Genomic DNA, 15669 nt, shown 5'->3' with positions numbered 1-15669 from the left:
CAATTGTTTCGTCATGATAACATGACTTCGTCAGGTGAGCATGCTCACCTGACAGATGGATTGGCAGAATGGAAATTTGGCTTGGACTCCTCGATCCCTTCATCTGACACCCTTGGATTATTTATTATGGGAAGGTCTATGCGGTACAGACTGACAGTAATGAGCAACTGCTACAAAGAATTATTGATGTTTGCGATATTATTGAATTTCAACCAAATACGATAGCGAAATCTGTGAAACAACTATATCAAATTGCTCAAAAATGTATTGAAATGGAACAATACCATTTTGAATATTACCTGCTGAAATATTTTATTTCTTAAATAATTTTTTATTCGATAGTAAATTATCCTCAATTTGACGTAATCAGATTTCGTATCCAACGTTTCGTACTCTCTGGGCCACCCTCAACCTCTTTTTTTTCAATACGGACCTGCATAGTTTATGACATTTTTCGAAATAACTTTTACCGCTGAATTCAACGATATATCATACAATGTCATTCAAAGTAGATTTTCAGGTGACTTGTCTTGAGAAAAAAAAATCAAATTATGTTAAATCACATTCACAGTTGCACAAACAATGTTGTTGGTATTTCGTGTATGAAATTCGCGATTTATGGCGTATTCTGAAGAATTTTTGGCATCGATCTGGGGTCTCGTCCAAAAATCAACATTCTCATGTAGGTATTTACAATTGAAAAAAAAAACACTCATTTGACACACTTAATACAAAAATAACTATTCAATAATGTAATGTAGTGAACTGATGAGGAAAGATGAAACATTATCTTCGCAAGACCGTTAGAATTGTTACTCTTGTTGTAGATCTTGGACATCTTTACTGCATTTATAATTTTGAGATTCATCCGAATATGTCTCAATATTCCATGAAAAATCAAAATATTTTAAATAGTCTTAAAACACTTCAAATCTGTCAAAACTGAATATATTAATAAAAGAAAATGAAATAAAACACTTTACTTGACATTTCTCAAATGTTTTATTATATTATCTTTTATTGATATTAAAGTTATGTTTCACCAAGCGAAATGCGATATTAGTGTTATGTTTCACCAACTGAATACTGAAATGAAGAACATCGAAAAAATAGTTAATTTTGAGTTTCAATTCAGAATTTTGGACATTAACATCTTCGTGTTTATATAGGTGAATTATTTCTTAATTTTTCTTATTCTTGCTTATTAGTGCTATCAGTGCTACTTCTTTAGCATTAACAAGCAAATCCAAGAAGCCTTACTCGGATTTGAACATTATTGAATATTCACTCAAACTTGTACGACGCCTACATGCTTCAGTATCATCAAAATCTTTACTTTGAAAAATTCTTAATGAATTTAAAAACACTTCTATTTTATTTTAACGAGGATGCAAAAATTATTTGTTCCTATGTTGAGGAGCACGAAATGAATGAAATATCAAATGACTATCTTTCGGTACTGAAAAGACAATAATTCCAATGTGATTTAATGCTATTCTGTGTTTCATCTATCATGCGCGTGTATTCTGTGGCAAGTATGGTTGACAGCATTTTTGACAACCTCATTGTAATTGTAATTGGGTGCACCTCCTGTTCTAGGCATCGGACAACGTTTATTTGTATAAACAGGAGGTGCACCTAATTATAGACAAACATATTATATAGAATAACCCTGGTGACATCACTAACTAATATTAATAATAATAATAATAAGAATTAGAATTAATAATTGTAGTTGCAGGTAATGATTAACTCACACATATTCTCACACTGAACACTACAGTGGCTGCATAGAATCTAAAAAGGATCAATTAAAAATAAATACCTGTAAGGTTTGATGAGCTTGAGATTTTGAAAAATCTTCATATAACTGTTCCTGTAAGGGACTTAATTCACAATAGTAATCCTGAGTAATTTTTGGTGGTAAATCATCAAGGACATCTTCCTTCATCCTCCTTAATAAAAACGGCAACACTTGTCTGTGTAGTGCTTCCATCGCCAACACCCCAGCTTCTTGATCTTTTGAAGAGCATTTTGGATCGTTACTGGTTAAAATTGGTTTGGAGTATCGGGCAGTAAACTGCTTTTCTGTGCCCAAAAATCCAGGCATCAAAAAATCAAAGAGACTCCACAACTCCAATACGTTGTTCTGTATCGGAGTACCACTCAATATTAACCTATGATTTGCGATCAATGCTTTGATTGCAAGACTTGTTCTTGTCTTTCCATTTTTTATTATGTGTCCTTCGTCCAAAATAACATAATTCCATTTCATACTGCTGAAGAAATTTATATCTTTTCTCACTATATCGTAAGAAGCTACAATGAGATTATATATTTTAAATTTTATTCGCAATTTTTCTCTTTCTGTTGGTGTACCATTATACTGTAATGGTTTCAGATATTTTTTGGATAGGAATTTTTCTACTTCATACACCCAATGGCCTGAAATAAATACATAAATTAACAACAGTGTGTACGCTCTTCTATTGTTATATTGTAACAATCAAAACATAAAATATAAAAAATCATTTAAAAGAATACCAGCTCAAAGGGATCTTCCAAATTTATTAGATCGCTGAGTTGACATAACTGTTTTTATACTAATGCGAAGTTTGACTTGTTTATTTACCATTTCATTTCAAGTGTACAGGGTGTTTCACGTAAGCGGGTTACTGGATTTTGTGCCTTATCCTTCGAGCAAATTTGGAAAATTACACATCAATATGATATTATTTTTCACGGGATATCTAAATATGTTATTGGAAAAACTATCGAACCAAGGCATGAAAAGTTATTGAGGAAAAACAGTTTTTCAAAAAAAAATTTTTTTTTTGCAAATTTGACTGATTTTCAAAATAATATGATTTATAGACGATTTCTCACCAATTGTTTCTTCATTCGAACCAGTTTTCTAGAAATCAAAAAGTTTTTGTTCTGCAAAATATACTTTATAATGTTCTTTCATATTTTCTGAATGCTCAATCGTAGTTTTATATTTATTTCAAGCTATTCCATTCAAAATCAACCTGAGTAAATTCAGATTCCGTATTTAGAAAATATATCCATGTTGTCTATGGTTCTTTACTATACCATTTCTGTATTCCTCCATCAAATTCATACTTAAATTTTTTTTTCCTTTATATGTGCTAGCCACCTACTAACGAATATTTCATTTTCTATAAGACGCTTTTCAATTTGTGTTGCTTAAAATGAATATAAAACTACCACTATATTCACATATTCGGATTCAGAATAGATTCAGTATTCAGAAAATATGGGAAAATATTATGAAGTATATTCTGTAAGAAAAAATTTTGTTTTTTGAAAAACCGGAAGTTCAGATGAAGAAACTATTTGCTAATAAATTATCCCTAGACCTTCTTATTTTGAAAACCAGTCAAATTTCAATTTTTGTTCGTTTAGAAAAACAGTTTTTCCTCAATAACTTTCCGGGCCTTGGTTTCAATAATTTTTCCTTCAACATATTTGGATAGCTTGTGAAAAATACTATCAATGTGATGGGTCACTTTTCAATATTATCCAAAGGATAAGCCATTAAATCCAGTGACCCGCTTAAGTGAAACACCCTGCACACAAAATTCGCCTTGAATTTTGAATTGCAGTTAGAACTTTGTGTGAAAATGTAACATGAAGTTGAGTGGCGAAATAGGTACCTCAAAGTTAATCAAAAGTGATGATGATTTTGATAACTATTTTGATTGTCACAGGTGATACAGTGAATACAAAATACTATATTAGTGTTGTGTGGCATTTCATAGAGTATATTCAGATCAGATTTGAGAAAATCTCAAAGATTTTGTACCATTTTAATGAATTTCTAGCCAAAAACCAAAAAAATTTTTTAGACCACCTGTTAGATGTTTCCTGAGTTGTACCCATATGAAATTTGTTTTGAAAATTTCATCCGATCAGACTGAAATTCAGAATTGAGTTGAAATAGTAATACAAATGTTCACGTGAAATATAGTCGAAAGATGAAGTTTTTGTGATTGATTAAATTTCAGTATCAAGAATCTATCCCTCAGATTTCACTAAAATTTTGGGTGTATACAAAGTACATATATTGATAAAGTGAGTTTTCCATAAATTCAGTTATGTAGCTTTTACACAGAAAAAATAATCAAGTTTTTCTGACCTGATACAAAGGAGCAATTTTTTGATGGTGGTTTCAAGACGCAGTATTAATTTTCAAAAGATTTGTGATCTTCAATAAAAGGAAATAGACACATTTAAATATCCTTCCATGATATTCGGTGCCGATGTATACAGGTCTCCTTGCAAAATTATATAGTCTATATGCAATTGCAAGACTGTTGGTATAGTCTGAATCAGTATTGTTTATGAGACTTAGGGTGTTTTATGTATTTTATCGAAACATCCATCATTATAACTCTCGAACGCTTTCAGAGATTAAAAAAAAAATTCATGGATTACATTTAGGACTATGACCAGAATCTGTTCATGTCAATAATCAGTAGCGCAGGCTTGAACCGAGGAAATTAAATACATTGTACATCAATGATCCCTAATGAACTAATTGCCTAGAATAGACAGTAACTTGCAGTGGCGACACGCGTTGTCTCGTTTTTGATTGGCTGAGCCTAAATATGGCGGCTTTATGTTTCCATCTCCCTTTACCTGATTTTTGGGATTTATTCAAAATGTAAGGCCCATTTTATCACTGTAGTATTCTTCAGTAGAATAAATTTGTTCTATATAAAATCAAATACTATTAAGCAAATAATTTTAATTTTGACAAAGTGTCAGTTCAGTCAATTGTAGTTCTATGCAAAAGCCGTATGGTTCGGCATTTTTAGGCTCAATTTGAATGAATTATCGCCACTGTGTTTATTAAGTCACTGTAGAATAGAATAGACTATCTACTTGATTATTGATCATACATCAATAAAGAGAAAACATGTTTTAGAAGTAACAAAACTGGATTACTAGAATTAATCAATTCCTTACAAGCCAATTCAAACTCTTGAATTGAATAACACTCAATTTTAATTAGCATTCTTTGAATATCTTCCTTAAAAGTCCTATTGTTATATTTTTTCTGCTTCAATAAACTTATTTATATTGACTGCAAATATCTTGGGAGCATATTAAACAATTTTATTTTCGAGTAGAGTGTAGAGAGCGCTTTTTTCTACAGAACTCAGATGGTGGATAAAAATAGTGGAATTTCTGCCTTGTATTATTAGAATTTAATAAGTGCGTGAAGTAAGATCTGTCGTTTTGTAAAAACAATAATAAATGTATAATCCTGTAATGGTGAGTATCTTATTATGACTAAAAATATCCTGGCAAGACTGTCTAAAGTCGAGTCTGTAAATAATCCTAATGGCCAATTTTTGAGTGATGAAAATGCGCTGAACACCAGAACTACTATAATAAATCGGAAATTGGTAAAACCTTCAAACTTAAGTCCAACCGAATTCTATGCAGTGTGAGAGGTTCGAATTATTGATAACTCATAATTAGATCTTTCATCAGTTTCTTTGTTCCGTATTTCAAGTATACAGGGTCCTGCAATATTGAGTTAGGCTTCCATAGCTGCCAAACCAGAAGTTTCAGAAATTTAGTTGATAGGCATTCCCTTTGTACTTTCGATTCTGCATCTCTGGTAATTATTTTCTGATTTACAGGGTTGTCCCAAATAAAATTATTCAACAAATGAGTGATTTTTTAAATGGAACACCCCTTATATTTTTGCATATTTTCAATGCTCTTCAATACATCTATCATGAAATATTAGGGATATTTTTCCAACGGTACGGATCTAATTCAGAAAAAACTGTAAAATTTCCACGAAACAGTAGTTCGGTAAAATCCCTTTACCGATTTCCAGAAGCGATAGAAATATGAATTTGATCAGAATTTCTTTTAAATTAAGATTTTGCCCTCATAGTTCGTAAATGATCAACCTCTTTTATACAAGGTGTCGGTAATCAATGTCAAAATATGAAGAACTTCAAATTGTTTTTTCTCGAGTTTTTCAAATGTAACACCCTGTATTTTTTTCCATGATGATGTATACAGTTTAAAACCTTACATTTTTTCAACTAAATTCCTAAAACGTCTGGTTTGGCAGCTATGGAAGCTTAACGCACCATTGCAGGACCCTGTATTGATCATAAATGCCACATAAATTGGGTGGTTAGGTCTTCCAAGATCCAAATACGCATCCAAATATGATGAATGATGATCTAATATTTTTGAACGGAATAATTCTTCTGAGAAAATATCTGTTATACAACATGAAATTGCTTTTAATTCCCTCAACTAAGCCCCTCTATTTGAGATCAGTATCGGAAAAGAAATAGAAAAATAAGACAGTATCGATCGGGGTTGCAAGGTAGTCGAGACATAAGGATACCGGCAACGTGGGAGAAACATGTGAAAAAAAATTTTTTTATTGAGCGGTATCCTCCTAATTTTAAGAGCAAAAAACAAAAACGCTGAAAAAAAAAGTCCCAAGTTTTGAATTTTCCGAACTATAATATTCATTGATAAGTGTTTAATTAATTTTTTCTTGTGGTTGTTTTTGTTGATAATTTGGAAGTTATTTATTTGTCATAATTTGAATGCTAAATTTACCAGGCATCATCTAAGTTAAAGATTAGATTTTGTTTCATTATTAAATATTGAAATTATTCAAAGATTTTTTGTTTGTTTTCAACCTTTATCACATCCGATATAGGAAAAAGAAACACAAGAAGACCCGTCCCTAGTGCGACGGGCCGCAACCCACAAATTTATCAGTAAATATATACCCCCAAAAAAGAAGGGGTATTACACTACTTCCCCAAAAAATAATACCATAACAAATTAGAGATTAAAAATCAGCATAGTAAATAGTTCTAAGAATTTCCTGATCGGAGTACAGTGCATCCCATTTTGGGTGAGACAGCCAGGTTTCTCGCTTGTTATTTAAGATAGAGCCTCGCGGTTTTCACGTTCCTGTCCTACTTTTTCGTGAAACTCAAAATGGTCTAATCAGATTTTGCATAACTGTTTCTGTTCAAGAGATACAGGGCGATTTTGGAAATTTATACTTTTGGGACCCCTCCTTTATCTCCGAAGTTATTAGAAATAATGCTGAGGTAAAAACTACGTCTGAATCAGAATTCTGCGTAGAATCCAGTGGCGTACTCAATTTTTTTTTTCGGGGTTTGGTTTTGAAGATTCAACACAAACCTATATTTTTTTTAATGGAACACCCTATATATTATTACTTCGTTGAATTCTTAATTTTTTTTCCCTTCAAAATGATGTATGATACTATGTAGGTAGGATGTTCAGAAATGTTGAAAAAACACTAAAACATCAAATAATGATGATTTTTTGTTAATGGGCAATAGATTTCCCATATAAAAAAAGAATCAATTGAGTAATTTTAATTTGTGATTTATATTCATAGAAGAGTAAGCAAAAAAAGATAATACACTCATCATTAACGTGAAAAACAAAACGTAGGTACCTACCAAATAGCAACAAATAAATAATACAAAAATTCATAAACATTGCATAATATTATTATTATTACATCGTTGAATTCGTTACTTTTTTTTCCTTCAAAATGATGTATGATACTATGCAGGTAGGATAAGAGGATTATCACTTTTGATTTTTAAAAGTAGTAGATCATTGATGATACAAACATCCTTGTTATTATTATTGTGTATCATCGTGTTTGGGTTGGAAGGCATATCGAATATTGTAGAAAAAACTATTTGGAATTTGTTGATTGAGGACTGATAATGGCTGGAAGAGATTTGGTTTTTGGTAACAATGAAAAATATGACATTATACAATGTTTTAATCAATCCAATGAAAACGTTAGCGAAGCTTTGGAACTTTATTTCAACAGGTATGACGTCGAGAATTTTACCACAAGACATTTTCTTAATTTCCTTATATCGTGATTTAAAAACTTTCAGATTTCCTGAGAGGCATCAACCTAGTCGAGCAACTATATTTAGACTAAAGCATAATTTACTGAATTATGGTGCATATTTCAAACCTCGACCCAAGGTATATAATAAAGAAAATCAAGAAGTAGATGAGATAAATGTTTTAGCTAGCGTTCATGCCACTCATCAGAATTCTTGTGCAAAATTAGAAAATGAAACTGGCGTTTCCAGATCACGGGTACACAGAATTTTAAAACAGCATAAGTTAAAACCCTATAAATTTAATATTGTCCAACACTTATATCCTGGTGATGCAGCAAGACGTATGAATTTCTGCAATTGGTTTTTGAACCAAGCTCAGAGAGATATTGATTTTGCAAAAAAAATTATTTGGTCAGACGAATCACATATTAGCAGTGCTGGTATATTTAACAGGCAAAACACAAGACATTGGTATGATGAAAACCATCACATAGTTTTGAACGACAACAACAAGGTCGATTTGGTTTTAATGTGGCATGTTTCATATTGGGGACTAAAATCATATACCGCATTTTTGAAGGATCTCTTACCGCAAATAGGTACTTGACAATTTTAGAAGACGTGTTACCAGAACTGCTGGAAGATGTTCCCCTCGCCTTTCGTAATTCTATATATTTCCAACAGGACGGCGCCCCTGCCCATAATTCAAGATTGATCGGGCGGTTTTTAAAAAATAATTTTCAGGGTTGTTGGATTGGAACTCATGGACCCATCAGGTGGCCTCCAAGGTCACCTGATCTGTCTATATTAGATTTTTTCTTTTGGGGCTATTTGAAAAATAAAATATACGGTAAAAGACACAACAGTCCCGAAGAACTTCGTGCATCAACAAAGGCAGTTTTCCAAGATCTACAAAACCGCCCTTTTATAATATTAAATGCACTCAGGCGTATTGAAAAGGTTTGTCAATTATGTATTAGGGAAAATGGACAGCATTTTGAACAGTTCAATGTGTAAGATATTATGAAATGTTTATGAATTTTTGTATTATTTATTTGTTGCTATTTGGTAGGTACCTACGTTTTGTTTTTCATGTTAGTGATGAGTGTATTATCTTTGTTTGCTTACTCTTCTATGAATATAAATCACAAATGCAAATTACCCAATTGATTCTTTTTTTATATGGGAAATCCATTGCCCATTAACAAAAAATCATCATTATTTGACGTTTTAGTGTTTTTTTAACATTTCTGAACATCCTACCTACATGGTATCATATATCATTTTGAAGGGAAAAAAATAACGAATTTAACGAAGTAATAATATATAGGGTGTTCCATTAAAAAAAATATAGGTTTGTGTTGAATCTTCAAAACCAAACCCCGAAAAAAAAATTGGGTACGCCACTGGATTCTACGCAGAATTCTGATTCAGACGTAGTTTTTACCTCAGCATTATTTCTAATAACTTCGGAGATAAAGGAGGGGTCCGAAAAGTATCAATCTCCAAAATCGCCCTGTATCTCTTGAACAGAAACAGTTATGCAAAATCTGATTAGACCAACTTGAGTTTCACGAAAAAGTAGGAAAGGAACGTGAAAACCGCAAGGCTCTATCTTAAATAACAAGCGAGAAACCTGGCTGTCTCACCCAAAATGGGATGCACTGTACACTCTCAAGGTATACATACATACAATCCTATAATTTTCTATCAAGAAACTCTATATGTTCACTCCATTTCAAACATTGATCGATTTTCAGACCTAGAAACTTAACTGAACTGGATATTTTGCTGATGTGATCACCATGGCCAAAATCCACAGGATATTTTGATGTGGACCTATCGGTACTAAATATCATACATTCTATCTTATCTATGTTTTAATGCTAAGAAGTTTCTAACACACCATTTTTGAACTTGATCCATAATCATGGATAATTCAATCGTTCACATAAGTTATAAATAGTACTGGACCTAATATGCTTCCTTGTATGACACCCATCTCAATTGTTCCTTCAGAAGACAGATATTGTTACCGTTTCACTTGGATAAGTACTCTATGTTTCCTATTTTGTATATAGCTGCGAAACAAATTGAATTGTGCACCTCTTATACCTTTAATATTTCTAGTTTTTGTCAAAGCTTTTCATGATTCACACAATGAAACGAACAATCGAGAGCAATCCAGTTGGGATTTTACCATGGTCTAACGCTGTTATTACTGCCTGTGTGAGTTCAAATATTTCCGTTTCCGTGTTCCTGCCTGTTATGAACCGTGATGACTAGTGCTTGAAAGTTGGAATTTATTAAGATAGGTAACCAGCCGATTTGCCAAAATTTTTGAGCAAGTTGTTAGTAGACTTATAGGTCTACAATTGTGGAAGTTCCGAATATCGGACAATCCTTTTGGTGTTACTGCCACACTTCGCATTCATATTTTATGTAGCATTAATATTGAATATACTTAAAATTTAAAAATCTCTTGATCTCTGATAATCTCTGCGTTGATACATTCGCTGTGAGTGCTCTTTTTTTTCTTAGGAATAATTATTTGGACATGAGAATTAATATTAGATAAACAAATCATCCTAATAATAATAATATTATAAAAACTTACCAATTAATGTTGGTGGACAAATAACTAGGGATGGTAGAGGAACACAATCAGGGGATTTAGTATTTTTATATTTCTCTTCCCTAAAGTAGTGATCACTAGCCAAAATACAAATACTCTGTAAGGTTTTTCCAAGACCCATGTCATCGCAAAGAATACCATGCAATTTGTATTTATTTAGAAATCCTAACCAATTGACTCCAGCTTGTTGGTAGCTTCTCAATTCTGCAGCTATAGGTACAGGAATTTTATAATCAGGAATACAAGATGGAGTAAGGAGTTGCTCAAGGAATTCTCTTTCTTTTATTCGTTTCTCTTGCAAAGAACTATTTGCAAAGGTGGGTGGTTCAGGAACTCCTGAAATTTTTAAATATCAGTAAAAAAAATTGTTGTTCTATTTGAAAAAATGTCTCCTACATATCATATAAATGACTTACTATTGTAAGGGGTTTTCCAATAAGTGGTTTCATTTAAATATTCAAAAAGAAACGAGTATTTATTCCAATAGATTTTGAGTTAATATGAAATGTTGATTCACTTTGGGACATAAGAATGCGTTCTTTGTGGAGAAACTCGCGAATTGAGTGAAATATGTTTCAGTTTCGATTATCGTTTTATTTGAAATTTTATTTCGTCCAAAATCACTGTCACAACTGTCAGTTACTCAACATGTTACCATAAAGAAGCATTATATAAGATAGCGACCGTAGCGGAAACTGATAGAATGCGTTCGGCAAGGATACAGTAATTCATTCCTGGAATAGACCGCAATCACAAGATATATACCTAAGCAATAGATCTCATTGGGCAATTTTCTTTATTATTATTATTTTATTTATTTTTGGAAGAGCATGTGAAGATATTGTTGGATTCATCACAGTCAAAGGCACCTGGGTAGTATGTCAAGTTCTTGATAGTCTTTTTGACTGCATTTCGGAATTTTGATGTGGAGTCAGATTTTAATTGTTTGAAATTGCTGGGGTTTAATAGAGCTTCCATTTTTTCTAAGTAGTCATTTTTGTATGAAATAGTTACAGTATTACTGTACTTGATTTTCACAGGATTTTAGGAAAGTGGGTTATACAAAACTAAATCCAACTAATGCCAACGTTTCGCGGATATATTTCCACTTCTTCGGGGCTACAAGAGAGAAATTTACGAAGATTCAATAATGTACAATTATTTTTTCAGTTAACATTAAATTATCAATTTCTTAAACTGCTTCGAAACAAATTCTAAACCCACATATACAATAAAAGATTATAAAAATAAATTGATCTAAATATATATTAAAATTCATAGATTCGATTTTTCCTTTTTTTTTTTATTTTATTCTCATATTAAGATCGTTTATGTGGAAAACATAAGTTTCAACTTTGGTAAGGTTTTACGAGTTTATTGGTAGTGTTCTAGTCAATATATATATATATATATATATATATATATATATATATATATATATATATATATATATATATGTTCGGATAGGTTTCCGCGGTAGGAAATATTTGAACTTTGTGTGTTCCGGATTGGACCGCGTCTAATATTTTGTCGTGTTCGACGTTTCGGCTCCGATTTTGGAGCCATTTTCAAGAACCGTTGACTTTACGCCGGGGTCTCAATCTGCCTACTCCCCAGGTATCATCAACAAGAGTATTATCGTAGGTGTGGTTATCTTCCGTCCCTCGAGGCAACTGAACGTTAACCACGAGAGGTCCTGTATTCATAGTAGAAGGAGGTGACCCACCGTTCGATAACAACCCGATCGATGACTCGAAGTCACGTGACATCACCATCGGTTCCTGCACAATCGATAACAACTCGATCGACAACAAACCGATCGAAAACAACTCGATCAATAACAACTCGATCGATGACTGGAGGCTGCCTAACAACTGCGCAACCGGCTCCTGCGCAACCTCCATCACGTGGGTCACCTCCTTCTACTATGAATACAGGACCTCTCGTGGTTAACGTTCAGTTGCCTCGAGGGACGGAAGATAACCACACCTACGATAATACTCTTGTTGATGATACCTGGGGAGTAGGCAGATTGAGACCCCGGCGTAAAGTCAACGGTTCTTGAAAATGGCTCCAAAATCGGAGCCGAAACGTCGAACACGACAAAATATTAGACGCGGTCCAATCCGGAACACACAAAGTTCAAATATATATATATATATATATATATATATATATATATATATATATATATATATATATATATATATATTGACTAGAACACTACCAATAAACTCGTAAAACCTTACCAAAGTTGAAACTTATGTTTTCCACATAAACGATCTTAATATGAGCTTGTTGAGCAAATTGAAACAGAAATAACTGTGTTCAACCAATTTCATCATCGCCTCCACCAGTTCACTATTGAGATGGAGAAAGATAAATCTTTGCCATTTTTGGACGTTACTGTGAGCAGAAGAGAGGATGGCTCATTGATTACCAACTGGTATAGGAAACCAACTAGTTCTGGACGTATTTTAAACTATCATTTATGTTGCAGCTTTACATATAAAGTATCCGCCATAAAGAATCTTATTTACAGGGCTATAAATTTGAGTGATCGCTCTTTTCATGAAGATAATTTGAAAAAAATAAGAGACATTCTAAAGCTGAATAATTATCCAAAGTCCTTGAGTGATAAAATTATTGTAAACAGCAGCGCTGTTGATAGACAGTTACGTCATAATGTAAAAAATGAAGATGGGGAAAATAGAGCATATATCAAATTTTCATTCATACCTGGACTTACTAATAAAATTAATATACTCATAAATTCGGTGTACAACAATGTGAAATTGGTTTCATACAACATTTCAACTTGCAGTAGTTTGTTTCTAGATTGAAGGATGTCGACCCCAAAATGGATCGCAGTGACTTAATCTACAAGATTCCGTGCGATAATTGTTCTAAATGTTATATAGGTCAAACAAAAAGAGGTCAGGAAAGCAAAAAGGCAGTCCTTGAGAAGCTTCTGTGAGGGAATAGATAAAACAGCCCCAGCAGCTAGACTTCAAAAGGTACTATCTACGGATCACTCTAACCCAATTGGCCAAATAAAGAAGCCATGTGGGGAATTTACGAATGATCCTCAAGAGAGCCTAAGAGCTCTATTAGAGACTCACTTTCCTGGCTCCAGGCAGATTACCAGTGAAGATGGGGCTCCCGCTGGGGAAGTATACAACCCCACCAGGTGGGATTCTCAGAAAGCTGGTAGACTATTCACACCAGAAAGAATTGAATGGGCGATAAAGAGCTTTCAGCCCTTCAAATCAGCAGGCATGGATGGTATTTTTCCAGCCATGCTTCAGAAAGGTGTTGAAGTGCTTATAGCCCCGATAACTGAGCTCTTTAAGGCCAGCTTCACAAGGGGCTATATCCCGAAATCATGGAGGGAGGCGAGGGTAGTATTCATACCCAAAGAGGTTCGAAAAGGCACCCCGGAGCCTAAATCCTATCGACCCATATGCCTCACCTCCTTTCTCCTGAAGACCATGGAGAAAATAATTGACAATAATATAAGAGGAAGTTTAAAACTCCACAGCAAACAGTTTGCTTATAGGGCGGGTAGATCTACTGTAGACGCCCTTCATCATCTTCTTAGAGAGGTGGAAGGCACCCTCAACGCAAAGGAGATTCTGCTTGCAATGTTCGGTGATATCGGGGGGGCCTTTGACAATACCCTACATACCTCCATATGCAATGCAGCCAAAAGGAAAGGGATAGAATCCTCCACTGTTAAGTGGATATCAGCTATGTTGAAAGGACGAACCGTTACAGCCTATCTGGGAGAAACCGAAGTGACTGTGCTGACGTGCAGGGGATGCCCTCAGGGAGGATGGCCTCTTGGAGAAGCCTCTCCAACAGGCGGATTTAACGTCCAGGCTTACGCCGACGACATAGTGGTGACGGTTAGAGGCAAGCATGGGGGCCAAATAAGTAGCCGAATGCAACTTGCTCTCAAAATTATTGAAAATTGGTGCGGGGAAGAGGGGCTTACCTTCAACCCCTCGAAAACATCAATAATCCCGTTCACTAGAAGAAGGAATCTCGACCTCAGAGCTCTGGTCTTAAATGGTCAGACTCTGCACTTCTCTAGTGAGTGTAAATATCTAGGTGTTATCCTGGACAGTAAACTGAACTGGGGGAAAAATATAGATAAGACTCTTTCCAGAGCCACGGCGGCTATGTGGGCATGCAAAAGACTCTTTGGAAAGACATGGGGAGGGAGTGAAACCGAAAATGGTACTGTGGTTATACACAGCGGTGGTACGCCCTATTGTTACCTATGCATCTCTAGCATGGTGGACCAAAACCGAGGAGGTCACCACACGCATCAGGTTGCAGAAACTGCAAAGGCTGGCGTGTATTGGTGTCACAAGAGCTATGCGCACAGCTCCCACGGCAGCGCTGGAGGTCATACTAGACTTGCCTCCCTTACACCTAAATGTGAGGAAATGTAGCCTGCTCGAAGCAATAAGAATTTCCATAATGGAAAGCTCCTTCCTGGGAACTGGGTTGGACATATGAGGATACTGAATCAACTAGATTCAAACCTCCTTGCAAAACCATCAGATATTATGCCAACCACCTACGATTTTGAAACGCCCTTTGAAACGGTTATAAATGACCCTCATAGTGCAATAAGTTTCATAAATCGTCTGGACGAAAAGTCATCCATGTGGTTTACAGATGGTACAAAAACAGAGAAGGGCACCGGCATTGGGATATATGGACCTAGACTGAGGATCTCTAAAGCCCTGGGAAGTGAGCCCTCGATTCTACAGACCGAGATAATGGCTGTTTATGAATGCGCCCAGGAGTGTCTCAAAATGAACCTCAAAGCGGCGGATATCTACATCACCACGGACAGCCAAACCACGCTGAGATCCCTGGAATCGTGCTGTCAGGGGTCTCTGCTGACTTGGGAGTGCCGTAACACCATAAAGCAACTGGCCAGAGGAAATAAGGTGACTCTACTATGGGTACACTGTGGGGTTGAAGGAAATGAGAAAGCGGATGAGCTTGCAAAAAGTGCATCAAGGTTAAGACCTGCTGGACCTGAGCCTTTCTGTGGGATAGGAAAAGACCAATACAAAGCTGCGGTCCAGC

At 34.6% G+C, this 15669-nt stretch overlaps 2 protein-coding genes across 3 annotated transcripts in view; one reads left to right on the top strand and one right to left on the bottom strand.

Moving 5' to 3' along the window:
• The window catches only part of LOC123682842 (TATA-binding protein-associated factor 172), a 123526-nt gene that overhangs the window by 24821 nt on the left and 83036 nt on the right, over nucleotides 1–15669 (bottom strand). For both annotated transcript variants that reach the window (XM_045621642.1, XM_045621643.1), the window contains 2 exons: nucleotides 10543–10896; nucleotides 1826–2445 (listed from right to left, as the gene is read on the bottom strand). In XM_045621642.1, the coding sequence (XP_045477598.1) occupies nucleotides 1826–2445; nucleotides 10543–10896 (974 nt within the window). The remainder of the gene's footprint in view (nucleotides 1–1825; nucleotides 2446–10542; nucleotides 10897–15669) is intronic.
• On the top strand, nucleotides 7579–9179 carry LOC123682844. Its single transcript, XM_045621646.1, has 2 exons — nucleotides 7579–7900; nucleotides 7971–9179. Exons 1-2 carry the CDS (start codon nucleotides 7791–7793, stop codon nucleotides 8530–8532), a joined length of 672 nt encoding a protein of 223 aa, XP_045477602.1. The 5' UTR covers nucleotides 7579–7790; the 3' UTR covers nucleotides 8533–9179.

This window comes from Harmonia axyridis, chromosome 6, assembly GCF_914767665.1.
Source record: "Harmonia axyridis chromosome 6, icHarAxyr1.1, whole genome shotgun sequence".
Classification (NCBI taxonomy): Eukaryota; Metazoa; Arthropoda; class Insecta; order Coleoptera; family Coccinellidae; genus Harmonia; species Harmonia axyridis.
This window is presented reverse-complemented; position numbering and strand designations above follow the sequence as displayed.